General features: G+C 41.2%; 1 protein-coding gene across 11 annotated transcripts in view; it reads right to left on the bottom strand.

Annotated features, from left to right (window-relative positions):
- The window catches only part of LOC101320517 (membrane cofactor protein-like), a 62,027-nt gene extending 46,171 nt beyond the window's left edge, over nt 1–15,856 (bottom strand). For 4 of the 11 annotated variants that reach the window (XR_012330916.1, XR_012330917.1, XR_012330918.1 and 1 more), the window contains exon 1: nt 15,617–15,856. Coding sequence is in view for 8 of the 11 variants with exons in the window: in XM_033852814.2 (XP_033708705.1) it covers nt 15,617–15,737 (121 nt within the window). In the remaining 3 variants the exon portion in view is untranslated. The remainder of the gene's footprint in view (nt 1–15,616) is intronic. The other 7 variants (XM_033852809.2, XM_033852819.2, XM_033852834.2 and 4 more) reach the window with 2 other exon arrangements.
- Between the last annotated feature and the right edge of the window lie 3,753 nt (nt 15,857–19,609).

The following is a 19,609-nucleotide window of genomic DNA, read 5'->3' as shown; positions in this document are numbered from 1 at the left end:
TTTAGGTATGTATCCTTCCCCACTTTTTTCTAAATTCATTTCAAAACTCACCTCTCCTCTAAGAAGTCTCCTACAGTATACAGCACTCTGTTCAGATTACTCTTCCATAGTTTGAAACACAAGCATATGATCACTTGTCATTTCAGGCTCAGTTTCCTCTCAGAAGGCAAGGTCCTAGAGGGCAGTGATCATATGCCTTCTTTCTCTACTACACTCTGTACTCAGTTGGTACTCAAGACATGCTATGGTAAGAGATCAATATAAAATATGCCTTGTAAGGTTCATAAATCAAAATAATTATGGACCGAAGTATTTCAAAAAATAATACTCAGTTTCATTTGTTTCCTATTAGTGAATTGAGCATTTTAAAAGTGGTGAATAGACACCATGTAAATATCAAAATGTACTATCTGAAAAGCATTACATGAAAAAACAACTTGCTCTCTTTGACATTACTTTAAATATAATTTAACTTTCCTTCACAGATCAATGGATTGCTCATTCCTCAGAAGCTCCCTGAGGTAGCTGTTTGGGTTGTTTATCCAATATATTCCAACAGTAAAGCTATTATATTGTTATGCTTTTATAATTTTGTACTTCTGGGATTTTTTGGGGGGGTGTTGAGGGAAGGAGTTTTTTACTCCCTAGAATAATGTCATTTCTACCTCAGCAAGCCCTCTTGCTTTATTTTTTTTGCTTTTTTTTTTTTTTTTTTTTTTTTTGCGGTACGCGGGCCTCTCACTGTTTTGGCCTCTCCCGTTGCGGAGCACAGGCTCCGGACACAAAGGCTCAGCGGCCATGGCTCACGGGCCCAGCCGCTCCACGGCATGTGGGATCCTCCCGGACCGGGGCACGAACCCGTGTCCCCCACATTGGCAGGCGGACTCTCAACACCTGCGCCACCAGGGAAGCCCCCTCTTGCTTTTAACTATCTGGGCACTTGATAACCTAACAAATCTGTTAGAAAAATTATGTAAAACAATGTGATGGAGACATATTAAGTCCTAAAGGACTAAAGGAATTCAGAGGCCTCTCTTATAAAGTTAAGAACCTAAGGAGGAGATGGGTGCGAGCCACGGTTATCAGCGCGGACCCCAGAGACGGGCATGAGACGCTAAGGCTGCTGCTGCCGCCACCAAGAAGCCTGTGTGCAAGCACAGGTCACTACACCTCCCCTCCCGGGAGCCTGTGCAGCCCGCCACTGCCAGGGTCCCGGTATCCAGGAACAACTTCCCCAGGAGAACGCACGGTGCGCCTCAGGCTGGTGCAATGTCACGCTGGCCTCTGCCGCCGCAGGCTCACCTCACATTCCATACCCCTTCCTCCCCCTACGCCAGCCTGAGTGAGCCAGAGCCCCCCAATCAGCTGCTACTTTAACCCCGTCCTGGCTGAGCAAAGAACAGACGCCCTCAGGCGACCTACACGCAGAGGTGGGGCCAAATCCAAAGCTAAACCCCAGGAGCTGTGCGAACAAAGAAGAGAAAGGGAAATTTCTCCCAGCAGCCTCAGGAACAGCGGATTAAATCTCCACAATCAGCTTGATGTACCCTGCACCTCTGAAATACCTGAATAGACAATGAATCATACCAAAATTAAGGCGGTGGACTTTGGGAGCAACTGTAGACTTGGGGTTTGCTTTCTGCATCTAATTTGTTTCTGGTTTTATGTTTATCTTAGTTTAGTATTTAGAGTTTATTATCATTGGTAGATTTGTTTATACATTTGGTTGCTCTCTTCCCTTTATAAAAATATATATATATATTTTTTCTTCATTTTTATCTTTTTCTGAGTGTGTATGTGTATGCTTCTTTGTGTGATTTTGTCTATGTAGCTTTGCTTTCACAATTTGTCCTAGGGTTGTGTTTGTCCATTTTTTTTTTTTTTAGTATAGTTTCTAGAACTTGTTATCATTGGTGGATTAGTTTTTTGATTTGGTTGCTCTCTTCTTTCTTTCTTTCTTTTATTACTTTAACAATTCTTTAAATTTTTAATAATTTTATTTTCTATTTTAATAACTTTATTTTACTTATTTATTTCTTTTTTCCTCCCTTTTCTTCTGAGTTGTGTGGCTGACAGGGTCTTGGAGCTCCAGGCGGGTGTCAGGCCTGTGCCTCTGAGGTGAGAGAGCCGAGTTCAGGACACTGATCCACCAGAGACCTCCGGCGCAAAGTAATATCAAACAGTGAAAGATCTCCCAGAGATGTCCAACTCAACCCTAAGACCCAGCTCCACTCAATCACCAGCAAGCTACAGTGCTGGACACCATATGCCAACCAACTAACAAGACAGCAACACAACCCCACCCTTAGCACAGAGGCTGCCTAAAATCATAATAAGGTGACAGACACCCCAAATCACACCACTGGACGTGGTCCTACCCACCAGAAAGACAAGATCCAGCCTCATCGACCAGAACACAGGCACTAGTCCCCTCCACGAGGAAGCCTACACAACCCACTGAATCAACCTCACCCACTGGGGTCAGACACCAAAAACAATGGGAACTACGAACCTGCAGCCTGTGAAAAGGAGACCCCAAACACAGTAAGTTAAGCAAAATGAGAAAACAGAGAAACACAGCAGATGAAGGAGCAAGGTAAAAACCCACCAGACCAAACAAATGAAGAGGAAATAGGTAGTCTACCTGGAAAAGAATTCAGAGTAATGATAGTAAAGATGACTCAAAATCTTGGAAACAGAATGGAGAAAATCCAAGAAACGTTTAACAAGGACCTAGAAGAACTAAAGAGCAAACAGACAATAATGAAAAACACAATGAAATTAAAAATTCTCTAGAAAGAATCAATAGCAGAATAACTGAGGCAGAAGAACCGATAATTGACCTGGAAGACAAAATAGTGGAAATAACTACTACAGAGGAGAATAAAGAAAAAAGAATGAAAAGAATTGAGGACAGTCTTAAAGACCTCTGGGACAACTTTAAATGCACCAACATTCGAATTATAGGGGTCCCAGAAGAAGAAGAGAGAAAGAAAGGGACTGAGAAAATATTTGAAGAGATTATAGTTAAAAACTTCCCTAATATGGTGAAAGGAAATGGTCAATCAAGCCCAGGAAGTGCAGAGTCCCATACAGGATAAATCCAAGGAGAAGCATGCCAAGACACGTATTAATCAAACTATGAAAAATTACATACAAAGAAAAAATATTAAAAGCAGCAAGGGAAAAATAACAAATAACATACAAGGGAATCCCCATAAGGTTAACAGCTGATCTTCCAGCAGAAACTCTGTAAGCCAGAAGGGAGTGGCAGGACATATTTAAAGTGATGAAAGGGAAGAACCTACAACCAAGATTACTCTATCCAGCAAGGATCTCATTCAGGTTCGATGTAGAAATGAAAACCTTTACAGACAAGCAAAAGCTATGAGAATTCAGCACCATAAACCAGCTTTACAACAAATGCTAAAGGAACTTCTCTAGGCAGGAAACACAAGAGAAGGAAAAGAACTACAATAACAAACGAAAACAATTAAGAAAATGGTAATAGGAACAGACATATGGATAATTACCTTAAATGTAAATGGATTAAATGCTCCAACCAAAACAAAGGCTGGCTGAATGGATACAAAAACAAGACCCATATATATGCTGTCTACAAGAGACCCACTTCAGACCTAGGGACACATACAGACTGAAAGTGAGGGGATGGAAAAAGATATTTCATGCAAATGGATATCCAAAGAAAGCTGTAGTAGCAATTCTCATGTCAGACAAAATAGACTTTAAAATATAGAATGTTATAAAAGACAAGGAAGAACACTACATAAAGATCAAGGGATCAATCCAAGAAGATATAACAATCGTAAATATTCATGCACCCAACATAGGAGCACCTCAGTATATAAGACAAATGCTAATAGCCATACATGGGGAAATCGAGAGTAACACAATCATAGTAGGGGACTTTAACACCCCACTTTCACCAATGGACAGATCATCCAAAATGAAAATGAATAATGAAACACAGGCTTTAAATGATACATTACACAAGATGGGTTTCATTGATATTTTTTGGACATTCCATCCAAAAACAACAAAATACACTTTCTTCTCAAGTGTTCCTGGAACATTCTCCAGGATAGATCATATCTTGGGTCACAAATCAAGCCTTGGTAAATTTAAGAAAATTGAAATCATATCAAGTATCTTTTCTGACCACAACGTTATGAGACTAGATATCAATTTTAGGAAAAAAAATCTGTAAAAAATACAAGCACATGGAGGCTAAACAATATACTACTAACCAATCACTGAAGAAATCAAAGAGGAAATCAAAAAATACTTAGAAAAAAATCTCAATGAAAACACGACGACCCAAAACCTATGGGATGCAGCAAAAGCAGTGCTAAGAAGGAAGTTTATAGCAATACAATCCGACCTCAAGAAACAAGAAACATCTCAAATAAACAACCTAACCTTACACGTAAAGCAATTAGAGAAAGAAGAACAAAAAACCCCCAAAGTTAGCAGAAGGAAAGAAATCATAAAGATCAGATCAGAAATAAATGAAAAAGAAATGAAGGAAACAATAGCAAACATCAATAAAACTAAAGGCTGGTTCTCTGAGAAGATAAACAAAATTGATAAACCATTAGAGAGACTCACCAACAAAAAAAAAGGGAGAAGTCTCAAATCAATATAATTAGAAATGAAACAGGAGAAGTAACAACTGACACGGCAGAAATACAAAGGATCATGAGAGATTACTACAAGCAACTATATGCCAATAAAATGGACAACCTGGAAGAAATGGACAAATTCTTAGATAAGCACAACCTTCCGAGACTGAACCAGGAAGAAACAGAAAATATAAACAGACCAATCACAAGCACTGAAATTGAGAAGGTGAGTAAAAATCTTCCAATAAACAAAAGCCCAGGACCTGAGCTTCCCTGGTGGCACAGTGGTTGAGAGTCCGCCTGCCAATGCAGGGGACACGGGTTCATGACCCAGTCCGGGAAGATCCCACATGCCACAGAGCAGCTGGGCCCATGAGCCATGGCCGCTGAGCCTGCGCATCCGGAGCCTGTGCTCCACAACTGGAGAGGCCATAACAATGAGAGGCCCGTGTACTGCAAAAAGAAAAAACAAAAACAAACAAACAAAAAAGCCCAGGACCAGATGGCTTCACAGGCGAATTCTATCAAACATTTAGAGAGGAGCTAACATCTATCCTTCTAAAACTCTTCCAAAATGTAGCAGAGGGAGGAACACTCCCAAACTCATTCTACCAAGCCACAATCACCCTGATACCAAAACCAGACAAACATGTCACAAAGAAAGAAAACTACAGGCCAATATCACTGATGAACATAGATGAAAATATCCTCAACAAAATACTAGCAAACAGAATCCAACAGCACATTAAAAGGATCCTACACCATGATCAATTGGGGTTGATCCCAAGAATGCAAGGATTCTTCAATATACGCAAATCAATCAATGTGATAAACCATATTAACAAATTGAAGGAGAAAAACCATATGATCATGTCAATAGATGCAGAGAAAGCTTTCAACAAAATTCAACACCCATTTATGATAAAAACCCTGCAGAAAGTAGGCATAGAGGGAACTTACCTCAACATAATGAAGGTCATATAGGACACACCCACAGCCAACATTGTTCTCAATGGTGAAAAACTGAAACCATTTCCACTAAGATCAGGAACAAGACAAGGTTGCCAATTCTCACCACTATTATTCAACATAGTTTTGGAAGTTTTAGCCACAGCAATCAGAGACGAAAAAGAAATAAAAGGAATTCAAATCAGAAAAGAAGTAAAGCTGTCACTGTTCTCAGATAACACTATACATAGAGAATCCTAAAGATGCCACGACAAAATTACTAGAGCTAATCGATGAATTTGGTAAAGTAGCAGGATACAAAATTAATGCACAGAAATATCTGGCATTTCTATACATTAGTGATGAAAAATCTGGAAGAGAAATTAAGTAAACACTCCCATTTACCATTGCAACATAAAGAATAAAATACCTAGGAATAAACCTACCTAAGGAGACAAAAGACCTGTATGCAGAAAACTACAAGACACTGATGAAAGAAATTAAAGATGATACAAACAGATGAAGAGATATACAATATTCTTGGATTGGAAGAATCAACATTGTGAAAATGACTATACTACCCAAAGCAATCTACAGATTCAATGCAACCCCTATCAAACTACCACTGGCATTTTTCACAGAAGTAGAACAAAAGATTACACAATTTGGATGGAAACACAAAAGACCCCAAATAGCCAAAGCAATCTTGAGAACGAAAAACGAGCTGGAGGAATCTGGCTTCTGGACTTCAGACTATAGTACAAAGCTACAGTAATCAAGACAGTATGGTACTGGCACAAAAACAGAAATATAGATCAATGGAACAGGATAGAAAGCCCAGAGATAAACCCATGCACATATGGTCACCTTATCTTTGATAAAGGAGGCAAGACTATACAATGGAGAAAAGACACCCTCTTCAATAAGTGGTGCTGGGAAAACTGGACAGCTACATGGAGAAGAATGAAATTAGATCACTTCCTAACACCATACACAAAAATAAACACAAAATGGATTAAAGTCCTAAATGTAAGGCCACACACTATAAAACTTTTAGAGGAAAACATAGGCAGAACACTCTATGACATAAATCACAGCAAGATCCTTTTTGACCCACCTCCTAGAGTAAAGAAAATAAAAACAAAAATAGACAAATGGGACCTAATTAAACTTAAAAGCTTTTCCACAGCAAAGGAAACTATAAACAAGATGAAAAGACAACCGTAAGAATGGGAGAAAATATTTGCAAACGAAGCAACTGGCAAAGGTTTAATCTCCAAAATTTACAAGCAGCTCATGCAGCTCAATATCAAAAAAACAAACAACCCAATCCAAAAATGGGCAGAAGACCTAAACAGACATTTCTCCAAAGAAGATATACAGATCGCCAACAAACACATGATAGGATGCTCAATGTCACTAATCATTAGAGAAATGCAAACCAAAACTACAATGAGGTATCACCTCACACCAGTCAGAAAGGCCATCATCAAAAAATCTACAAACAATAAATGCTGGAGAGGGTGTGGAAAAAAGGGAACACTCTTGCACTGTTGGCGGGAATGTAAATTGATACAGCCACTATGGAGAACAGTATGGAGTTTCCTTAAAAAACTAAAATTAGAACTACCATACGACCCAGCAATCCCACTACTAGGCATATACCCTGAGAAAACCATAATTCAAAAAGAGTCATGTACCACATGTTCATTTCAGCTCTATTTACAGTAGCCAGGACATGGAAGCAACCTAAGTGCCCATCAACATATGAATGGATAAAGAAGATGTGGCACATATATACAATGGAATATTACTCAGCCATAAAAAGAAACGAAATTGAGTTACTTGTAGTGAGCTGGATGGACCTAGAGACTGTCATACAGAGTGAAGTAAGTCAGAAAGAGAAAAACAAATACCGTATGCTAACACATATATATGGAATGTAAAGAAAAAAAATGGTTCTGAAGAACCTAGGGACAGGACAGGAATAAAGACGCAGATGTAGAGAATGGCTTTGAGGACATGGGGAGGGGGAAGGGTAAGCTGGGACAAAGTGAGAGTGCTACAGGGACATATATACGCTACCAAATGTAAAACAGATAGCTAGTGGGAAGCAGCCGCATAGCACAGGGAGATCAGCTTGGTGCTTTGTGACCATCTAGAGGGGTGGGATAGGGAGGGTGGCAGGGAGACACAAGAGGGAGGAGATATGGGGATATATGTATATGTACAGCTGATTCACTTTGTTATAAAGCAGAAAGTAACACACCAGTGTAAAACAATTATACTCTAATAAAGTTGTTAAAAAAATAAAAAGAACCTAAGGAGAAAGAAGACAGACCTATTCTGGTCCCTGAGGAACTTTTTCTTTCTTACTCCCTGGATCTTGGTCTTCAGATTGAGACTGGTCAAGAGAGAAGTCTAAACAAGTGAAATATTTTACATCTTATTCTAAATTCTAAACTCCTCTCTCAATACACTGTCCAACATTTCATTTACGTCATGTGCTGAAATTGTTTCAGCATTTAGCAAATGTTTTGAACATTTCCACTGTGCTGATCTTGTTACATGAATGCTCCTCAATCAACTGCCCAAAACAAGGCAAAAGCAAAAAACAAACAAAGAGCCATAGTTATTAAAAGCATTTTTTAAAAAGATTAGTAAAGAGTTGAATTTTATTAATAACATTAAATTTACTGAATACCCTGAGCCATACATTCTCATTTTACAATAGGAAATAATGGGCTAGAAATGCTATATAATTCCATTTTAGATAAAAACACGTATCATTCTAGAATATCCTGGAAGCACCAAGAAAAAAATCAAGTAACAGCATGCATGTGATTAAATTACACAAGTGTTCTTTGTTTTATGTATTCAATTTCAGTAACTGTCTTTTTTTAAAATAAATTGATTTACTTTATTTATTATTTTTATTTTTGGCTGTTTTTGGTGTTCAGGGCTGTGCGCAGGCTTTCTCTAGTTGCGGCGAGTGGGGGCTACTCTTCGTTGCAGTGGGCAGGCTTCTCACTGCGGTGACTTCTCTTGTCACAGAGCACAGGCTCTAAGCGCACTGGCTTCAGTAGTTGTGGCACGTGGGCTCAGTAGCTGTGGGTCACAGGCTCTAGAGCTCAGGCTCAGTAGTTGTGGCGCAGGGGCTTAGTTGCTCCGCGGCACGTGGGATCTTCCTGGACCAGGGCTCAAACACATGCCCCCTGCAGTAGCAGACAGATTCTTAACCACTGCGCCAACAGGGAAGCCCTCAGTAACTATCTTGAAGGCATAAAAGAAGAGAGAATTCCTAATATGACTCTCACATACAGTGCTGTGTATGGAAAAAGAAATGTCAACTGGATGGTTCAATCTATTCGACTAACTTGCAGTATTTCTTCCCAATAACATGCATCGCGAAAGACATGCCTTCAACAATGTGCAGTTTAGAACATTTGCTTTGGCCATCAGTTGATTACAAGCTTTATATACTGTAATAACTGGGTCTAATATCATACTTGTTTTATAATCAAATATCTTCTTCTCTTGCTCAGAATACTGAATTCTTTTTTCCTATGAGGATTTTCAAACTAAACATTCCCAGCATCAGAAAAATAGTATATGGACTGAGTTTTTTTCTAGAGAATTTAAAATGTAATTGTTATTAGGCTGCAATGCTACACTTTAATAACAGATGCCATTATATCATATGATAGGCTGCATTCAGAAAATTCCCCAATTTTCCAGATGAGTTTCAGGAAGGTGAAATAGTCCCTAATATGGATCAAGAAAACTGTTCACCTTCTGTACACTTACAAAAATTATGCAAGCACTCTCTACCTGCTTGCAAAAAATAAAAATAACTGACGTAAGCACACACCCACACCCCTGCCCAGGTGGTACCTTTAGAAAATCATGGTCTCTGACCCAAACCGGAACCTCAATGAAACCTGACGAAACTTCCCCTTTTCTCACTCTACACAACCTATTTTCAAATTTTATTTAATTTCTCATGTTCCACTCATTTCTAGGCCTATAAAAAAATCACATAAATCATGTTCGAAGTAATTAAGTAGCCTCCTTCTAAGTAAATTCATCCTAGCACTCTCTCCCTCAGTAATTTTAATTACCCTGTCTGTAACATCTGGAGCTATTGTTCATTTTCTCTTTGCTCTCTTGTGCCTAAAAAGCTCTTTTCCTTGGTTTCCAGGTAGCAAACCAGCCTGGTTTTCAGCCTGTCCTCTGGCTGCTCTTCCTTCTCTGTCTGATTGCATAATGTGACGTTCCTCATGAGTTATTCTACGAGCTCTCCTTATTTTCATTCTGCAAATCCCCCCAGGTCAGAATGTATACTCTCATGACATCATTACAACTGATGAGAGCTGCCTCCCAAATCCCTCTCTCCATCGTAGATCTTAGCTGGGGTACCAAGTCTATGTGTTCAACTGCCTCCCCATAGCTCCACTTGGAATGTGTCACACTATCTCAAATAACATAATGAAGCCAGCAAACAAGATACATGTTTTCCACAACTGAAATGCCTGTTCCCTCTCTCCGTTTCCACCTTTACTTCTAATTCAAGCCACTATCATTTCTTATCTGGATTGCTACAAGAGTTTCTGAATAGGTCTCCTTACTGGTCTTGCCACCTTTCATTCAGTTCATTTTCACACTGCCACCAGAGTAATACTGATATGATACTAGGACCAAGGCCCTTCCAAGTCAGATATGTTTCAACGGCTCCCTGCTTCCCTCATGATAATGTCTAAGGCTCCTTGACATGGCTAACAGAGCTTTAATATCTGCTCACTCTTGCATACTCTTCTAAGCCACATTCAATTCCACTAGTAGTGCCCATTAAATTACTCAACTTACTTTAGCACTCTAGACCTCCTTGCATCATATTACTTCAGCTTTGACCAGAGACCCTGCCATTCCTCCCACCTACTCATCCTTCAGTTTCATCTTAGATGCCACTCCTTCCTGGAGGCTCCTAACATTTCTCACCCAAAAAATTCAGTTAAATGTCCTCATGAGCCCCAATTTATTTCTTTCATAGCAATTTTCATACTGTAATTGTTCATTGTTTGTACTCCCTAGGAGACTGTAACCTTCTTGAGGACCATGTCTCATTCTTCACTGCATTTCTAGTTCCTGACGCCAGAGCTGAAGGGGCACTGTTATCAGTTCTATAAACTCTTGGATCAAAATTCAAATTCTTTATACTGTTCAGCCAACCTGTTCCAGAGATATCTGCAAATCATCATTTTTCTTTGCTTTTGTATGCCTTTCCTCAAATTTTTTCCATTGCTTTAGTTACAGATGTTTCCCTTTATCAGAGTTTTTTTTTAATGTCAAAATACTTGTGGTTTATTTATTTGAACCCATTCTCCAATACTGCTATGACTAGAAATGGCATTTTAACATTCTCAAAGGAGAACTCCAAATCCTGTTGGTTACATTTTTTTCCTAAAGTATGGTATGAAAGATCCCAGAACTTGTTTCTAACAACAAAAGAAATGATATTAATTATCTTGGAAATAGCACATTTAAGCACTACCTGTACCAACTATATTTTAAGTCCTTTTAAACTAACTTACTCTTCATACACATCCTATGAGTTACGTACTATTTCACCCTCTTTAAGATGAGCAATCTGAGCCATGAAGTAACTTGCTTAAGAATACATTCCCAGAAGGTACCAGACCCAGGAGTGAAGCCAGGCAGCCTAGTTCTACTGCCAACACCATTTCCCATCACTGTCTCTAACCTGGAACCCTTGCATGGTTACACCAATACACTCTGTCTGCAATTTAGTCCTCAAGAAATGGTCTTATACTGAGCCTAGGGAAATTAAAGCAACCTTAGTTTAGATTTGCATTCTGCTAAGTCAAGGTGCCCAAAAACAACAGGTGATTTTTATTACGATGGTTGTTCATTGCTACCTATCCTGTTCTTTTCACAATTATTCACTCTGTGATCTATAGCGCTGCCTTCCTCTTGCCTCCTTTGCTCTACTGCTGCCACACAGGGTAACTAGGCAGTCCATGACTGCCCTGAGCCATGCCACATCTCTGAGCCTTTGCTCACAATGCTCCCTCTGCTCTGAACACCCTTCCTCCTGCTCAGGAGCAACTCCTGTTCAACTCTTGTCTTCTTTAACTTAATCCACTCAACATCTCCTCTGGGAAGTACTTTCTGATTCTCCTGGGGAGGCAGTGACCAGTCCCCTTCTCTTGGACTCTCCTCTGCACGGATCTCTCAGCTCACCAGTGGACTCCATCCATCCATGTGGCCACAACACCTCACACAGTATGTCCCTCATAGCTGCTATTCAAAAAACTTTGGTTCTCAAAGAACCACTGCTGTTAAACAGAAACCAATGGTAAAGAATATAGTATAATGAATCTAATATTGAAAATAATCATCTTAAAGCATTATGCACTGGAGAAATATTTGACCACTTAATTTCTTTTGTCTCATATCTCCCAGTATATGTAACCTAGCAACTGACCAGATAAGGACTGTTCTCCCTACACTGTAATATGTAGAGTAAGAAACTAAGAAACTACTGTGTAAGCACTTATTGATCTTGGCTTCTTTCATTAGGAAGAAAGAAAAGACCTAAAACAGTCAGAAGAAACCACCCATAAAAGGAAATTGTAGGTTTTGTTCCAAAAAGCAGACCCATTCTGGAGGAATGAGACTGGTCCCTTCTGTGATCCCCTACCATTTGGCAACTACCTCTGAGATGGCAAGCCTCCCAAGCACACACTGCCCACTTACAAAACCTTCTCCTCATGAGCTGCTTCAGTGAAATATTTATTTTATCCACATACTTTCCCTGCCAGTATAGTAAGTTCGCATTTGTACCTCATCTATGTTTCCCACCTATCCTGATTTTACCTTTCAGCCTTAAAACCTCACCTTGTTTTTCCTCCATTTCTAGTTTTGTTACCTTCCACAATACGTGCTATTCATTTTATTTATCTATTTTCCTCTATTTTATTTTTTAAATTTTTATTTTATTTTCATTTATTTTTGGCTGCATTGGGTCTTTGTTGCTGCGAGCGGGCTTTCTCTAGTTGCAGAGAGCAGAAGCTACTCTTCGTAGTGGTGGGCGGGCTTCTCATTGCGTTGGCTTCTCTTGCTGAGGAGCACAGCCTCTAGGTGCACGGGCTTCCGTAGTTGTGGCACACGGGCTCAGTAGTTGTAGCTCGCGGGCTCTAGAGCGCAGGCTCAGTAGTTTTGGCACACAGGCTTAGTTGCTCCGTGGCATGTGGGATCTTCCCAGACCAGGGATTGAACCCGTGTCCCAGATTCTTAACCACTGCGCCACCAGGGAAATCCCTCTATTTTCCTCTATTTTACTTTTTTTTTTTTTTTTTTTTTTTGGTACGTGGGCCTCTCACTGTTGTGGCCTCTCCCGTTGCGGAGCACAGGCTCCGGACGCGCAGGCTCAGCGGCCATGGCTCACAGGCCCAGCTGCTCCATGGCATGTGGGATCTTCCCGGACCGGGGCACGAACCCGCGTCCCCTGAATCGGCAGGTGGACTCTCAACCACTGCGCCACCAGGGAAGCCCTCCTCTATTTTAAATAGTTCTCATCATATCCTTCAACATCTAGCTTTAAGCCTATTCTAAACATTATTATTCTTTAAAAATTTCCTTTTAATTTCTTGTTAGCACTGCTGTTCCATCCCCACACCTCTCTGGCATAGAAATAAACTTTTAAAATGATCCGTAATAAGCAAGACGAGTATGGTGAGACCTGAGGATTCTACTATCAGGAGAAGATAGATTGACCCCCAGTTGCTCCTTCCTTAGCTTTTTAGGCACCAAAGAAAGGCCATCCTAAGCATGGCTCTCTTGCTTCCTCCATGCAAGAGAAGTTTTTCCTGGGTTCTAAGCCCCAGCCGAATGTTACCTTTAATTTTCTGGTACTTGAGAGTTATACAAGAGTGTTGACACTTAGGCAACCACAAGTGTGACAAGACAGCCAAGATCTCTGCATTCTAGTAAGGAAAGAACAGAAAACAGTTTGGGAGAGTGACTACCAGTTAGTGGGGTAATTGAGCTGGAACATGTGTGTCTACTGGAAATAGTGGGTCAGAGACGGTCCCTCTGAGAAGGTAATATCACAAGTGAATTTGAAGAATAAGAAGGAGCCAAACTATGCTAGAGGCAGGAGAATGTCCCAAGACCAAGGGAACAGCAAGTACAGAAGGCAAAGTGGCAGAGTTTGGCTTGTTCAATGAACAGAAAAGTCTTCCCTTCCACCAGTCATTTGTTAAATGCTGTCAGAGAATCATGCTCCTTTCCTCCTGGGTACTTCTCTTGGGTTATAACATATTCATTAGTATTATGTTTTGGCTACTGCCTACCACTCCCAATAAATTGTAGCAAATATTTGATTTCCTAATGTGTGCCTGGCACTTGGGGGTAGAGCAGTGAGCAAAACACAGTCCCTGCATATATTCATGTGTGTAGGCAGACAGACAAATAGTGAAATAAGGATCATGAAAATAGGAATGGTGTGTTATTGCTCACCAGTGCATCCTCAGGACCAGTACAGGACCTGGCATATAGAAGGCAAGTATTTGTTGAATGAATGCTGCTAATGAAACCGTATATGTAATAGGATCCTAAAAATAACTTGGGCATGAAAACATATGTACATATAAAGACAAAAGGAAATCTACCAAAGTATTAAAAATGGTTGTTTTATACAATAAGCATGCCTTTTTTTTAGAATATATGTACTTCAAAGTGCTTTCTGTGGGGCTTCCTTGGTGGCGCAGTGGTTGAGAGTCCGCCTGCCGATGCAGGGGACACGGGTTCGTGCCCCGGTCCGGGAAGATCTCACATGCCAGGCTGCGCCCGTGAGCCATGGCCGCTGAGCCTGCGCGTCCGGAGCCTGTTGCTCCGCAACGGGAGAGGCCACAGCAGTGAGAGGCCCGCGTATTGCAAAAAAAAAAAAAAAAAAAAAAAAAGTGCTTTCTGTGAAACATGAAACAAACCTAGTGGTTGGGCTTCAGGTTTAGTTTATGAGCTATAGGAGAAAACCAGACTACCACCATTTCTGGTTCACTTCTTAGGATACTCATTTTTCGGTAGATTTGGCTACCAGTGTTTTTTAGGTTGCTTCGGATAGCCCCTCAAACATGACCCAACCTTCAGAAAGAAGGAAAGCAATGCCAAAAAGCCATTCGGTAATAGAACTGAATATTGTCTATTGGATGAGAACAGGAAGATAACTCTATTGCAAAGAAAAAAAAAAAAAAGAAGAAGAACCTGCAAATCAATATCAATACGATCTCGAGTACCAAGTTTCCTGTTAACTTTATTTACAAAAAGCACCTTGCCCGCTTTCAAACCCTCTAAATCCCAGGCTCCCAGAGCCTGCTCTCACCGGAGTGCTACAGGCACAACATCTGCTCCGCAGGCCCACTTAAAGCAAGCAGTAAGCTTCCTTGTCCCACACTCGGCTCGGCAGCGCTGGCCACACACTTGCGTACACCTGGCCTGGGCTCCCCTAACCACGCCCAGCAGGGCACAAGGCGTCATCCCGCCCAGGGAACACAGGGCAAACTCTCCCCACGAGCACAGCACCAGCCTAGCAACATCCCCAGGCACCTGGGCAACTCAAGAGCAAGTCGTCACCACCAGCCCCGGCTTGGCGCTCCCTTATCCACCGGATCAGTCCCGGAAACACCCTGCAAGCTTTTGCTAGAGACCCAGCTTGGCCCCGGGTAAACCCCAGCCACGCCACCAAGCAAGCCTTCTCTTCGGCCACTACGTGGTCACCACCCCCCGGGGTCCCCACACAGTACGAGCCGGGGACAGTCTGGCCACGCCTTCTACCCTAACTCCTTACGACCCTGGGTGGACTCAGCCCCGCGCCTCCGCCCCGAGCCACCAAGCAAAGCTCCCCCGACCCTCGGCTCCAGCGGGCCTGCCCCGCGACCCGGCCTGCCTCACCCCCCACCCGCTCCAGTTCGCCGCCTGTGCGGACACTTTCTCCAGGCTCCTACCGGAGGATATGGGAAGCAGGAGCAGTAGCGCCACCAAAAGAATCCCAACGAAGCACCTAGAAGAAAATGGACTCTCGGAGCGGTAGGGGGATGCCTTGCGAGAGGAGCAAGGCGCCGTCATTTTCGGGAGATCAGCGAGAAACCTGAAACAGCTCAGCAGAGATCTTTCTGAGTCCAGTTACCAGAGACAAGAATCCGCACAGTCACAAACCGTCAAACGCGGTCTCGTAGCTGGGCGTTGCCTGGGCCGTACCCAGGGCGGAAGTGACTCTATGGACGGGCCTGCCGGGCCAATAGGCGGGCTGTAAGGCGGGGCTTCGGTGTTGGGGGTGGCCCTTAGGCCTGGAGAGGCGGGGCGTGGCGCTTGCCGAAGTCTAAGAGTCCTTGCGCGCGGGCCGCTCTACGCCTCACTCTTAGACCCTGGCTGTACCTGGCTCCTCCTTCTTCGGACCTACACGGAAGTACAGCTGCGGTTTGCGAGAAATGGCTTGTTCACCGCCTGTTCGTAAAGACTGTTACCACCCTATGCAGGAAGGGCGGAAAGGAAGCAAGCGTTGGCGAGGTCAGCATTGTCAGTTTTCCGGAACGCTAGATTAAAGGATAAAACGCATCGAGCTGAAGACAGAAACCTAGAGCCCAGGCAGTGAGTCACTGTGGGGCAGACACCCCTCAGGACTCCAGTCTGGACCTGGGGCAATCCAGACTGTCCGGATACCTGGGCCCTTGCTCAATCTTTGGCATTAGTCAGGCATAATTCGGGACAATAGTTGAGATTTCCGTGGTTGAGCCTCTGCTACTGAAGCCTCTCATGGCCTGATAGATTTGAAAAACGTGGAAGGTTTGGCTGTTGCTCTCCCAACTGCTAAAGTCAATTAGTCTCACCTGTATTCCCAGGAGAGCACCCCTGGGAAGGTAAATTATTAAACAACACCGGGCCATTAGCATATTGGGCCTCAACTCTACGGTCTTGCCTTCGAACGACTAAATGTTTTATTGAAGATGACATATACATGCATGAAAAGGGTAAGGACAAGGGTGCATTAAGTGCCATATTTCTGGAAGCAATGAATGTCGTTAGAGTTGGGATGGGTAGGAATTGATGAGTGACAACTTTTCTGGTGAACCAATCTCTCAATGCTGGAAAATTAAGAATGAGTAAGATTTATTTGTAGAGTTGTGAGTAAACCTGTATGACTAGTAAAAGGAAAGGAAAGTAACATGACCAGTATTAAACAGCAAACAAAGGAGCTGACATTCTCTTCGTATTAGCTAGCAAAGAATAAAAAAGTCAACCACTGTGTAAACATATTGGGGATGGGGTGGGGTGGGGGGAAGCACCCTCAAAGTTTTAGTTTACATAACTTTCTCATGCGTTACAATTTTAAATGGACATGACTTTTAAACTGCTAGTTTCATTTAGAGTTTATCCCAAAGATATCATCAGAGCTGGGAGCAAAGATGTATAATTTTGAACAAAATATAAACTCTTAAATGTCTAGCAGAAGTATGAGTTTTTGACAGGCAGCTTTATGGAATGAATTTCTATGAAGCAAGCAGTGTAAAAAAAAATATGAGAAACTATGGTATATTCGTAAGTAGAAAAAGCAAACTCCAAATCGGTGTGTGCCTTTTGTCATTACTTTTATTAAAACAAAATAGTATATTGATACACTTAAAAAGAGATTAGTTGGAAATAGTCAAAATTAACTAACAGTTCATAGGCTTATCTATATTTCATTTTTGTGTGGTTTTTTTCTGTATTGACCTTTGTTACATTTGGAATCAGATAAAGAAACATTTTTTTAAAAAGCCAGCCTGTATATCACCTGCTCTTTTGTTCATAGAATGGTGGGAATAGAACCTGTGTCACATAGGGTTAAGGTATGAGAGGATGGTAAGGAAATGGAAGCTCTTTGTGTAAACCTCAAATGCATCTTCTGCAATTATAGAACTTTATATATATTTAAACAACTTTATACCTGAGATGCACTAAAGGTTTTCTGGGTTCAACAAACTATGGAATTTCCGTTTCCTCCCAGACCAACACAATGTTTGGATTCTTGTAGCTAGCATACAAGATACTAAGTGTGGAGGTGATGTATAAAATAAACACCTTAGTGTCTTGGATTATAAAATCCAGACACTCCATGATGACAATTAAAGGAGGTACAATTAAGGAGACAGTGAATAGAAAACTTAATGAGGGGGACTTATCATTTCTGTTATTTCTTATAGTTATAAAACAGTGATATAACAGAAATGTTCTGTGGTTCAATGTTGGCACTTAAAATGGATCTATTTATGTTCTCTGTAACTATTGGTACATAATGTTATATGTCACTTATATCTGAATAAAGTTCAAAAAAACTTTCCCATCTATTTCTAGTCTTGGAAGTAAGTTTTTATTTCTCATGAGAAAATTTAAAAGGGAAAAAAAATATGACTAGCGTTTGGTTTACTAGTTACAAATGCTAGATTAGATTCAAGAACTGGGGCTTTACTGGAATTTTATTTCAACCAGTGAAATTTCTATACCTGTGTTTCATCAAGCCATTCTTAATATAATTGAAGACTTTCACATAGATTTCTTTAACTTACTTTGATTCGACCCAACTGAGGCTCCATTTGAAAGACTTTGAGCCTTATTCCCTATTTTTCTGGACTAGCTCCATGGGGCAGGGATAGTTTTCTTGCTGTATCTCCAGTGCTGAGACAGTTCTAGACCTATACCAGGTACATAACAAATACCCGTTAAGTACTGAATGAAATAAATGGGCATTGCTGTCAAGTGCATATAACATGTCTCTGCCAATCCTCCCCAGCATGGATTTACCAAATGCTGGAAAAGTTCTGAGAAGTTTTGATTTTAATAATGTTAGGTACTGGGAACAAGCAGAATTTGTCTCTGAAAGGATTTGTCTACAACTGTCTGCAGAGAAAACTTTCCTAAATCAGGCATGGCAAGCTGACCTATGAAGTGGATCTACTGTCTAACCCTTAGCCTTGAGATCATTTTAGTGACTGAGTTCAAAGGGGGAATATGGACTGTGAACTTCCTAAGGTGCTGAAAGGAATAGAACTCAAGAGTCAAGGCTTTGAGTGAAGTAGGGGCTTAAACACTAGTGGTTCCTCCAACTCCCCCTAAAGATTTTGTAAAACTGCCAACAGGAAAATAAGAAGAGAATGGAGAATATGGCTGTAGACCAGGTTTTGAGCTATGTAGTAGCTCTCCTGTAAGCTTTAGGAATGGCGGTAAGATGGAGGGAGGTGTCTGTGGATGTCATTAACCCGAGGGGGACTTCATTAAATAAAACAATGCTAGACGATCCTTTGCCTCCTAAATTGGTATATTTACATTTTGCTTTTCAGAGGTGAGGGTAGCAGCATGAAGGGGCCTGTGAATGCTCTCAGAAGAGGCTTTCACTTGTCATGGTGCTTTACAGGTTAGGTGTTTGTGAAAACCTGAAAGAGAATGGCTAAACAGGATAGTTAAGCCACCTTTTTGAGGCTGGTCCTGGGAGCTCTGCCACCTCTACTCTCACCTGGTAGGCACCTGCCAGCAAATTGACCTTCTTACTTGGCTGTTACCTCAAGAGCATTACTGTGGTGCCACATCCAATACAGGGATTCTGAACCCAGTCAAGTACAGAAAGGAGGGCATTTCTCATAAGGATCACATATTCATTTTGTTTCCTCTTGGCTTTTCAAGGCTATAAAAAGTCAAACAAAACAAAACGAAATTAGAATGTTAGCACTAGGAATAGCTTTGGAGACCGGTTGTTCCAGTCCCTGCTTTTCAGATGAAAAATGTAAGGCCAGGGGTGAAAAGCATTGCTCAATAATACAAGTTAGCTATATAATATTTTAGACATCATTAATATATACACTATTTCCCATAGATAACTGATGTGATAGGAAAAAATCTCACAGATATCTTGTAATTAAAAAGTCACAGGCATCAGATATTTGTTAATTATATTGCTCAGTGACCTA

The sequence above is a fragment of the Tursiops truncatus genome, chromosome 1 (assembly GCF_011762595.2).
Source record: "Tursiops truncatus isolate mTurTru1 chromosome 1, mTurTru1.mat.Y, whole genome shotgun sequence".
NCBI classification, from domain to species: Eukaryota; Metazoa; Chordata; class Mammalia; order Artiodactyla; family Delphinidae; genus Tursiops; species Tursiops truncatus.
Note: the sequence above shows the minus strand (reverse complement) of the source record. Positions and strands in the feature narration are given on the sequence as shown.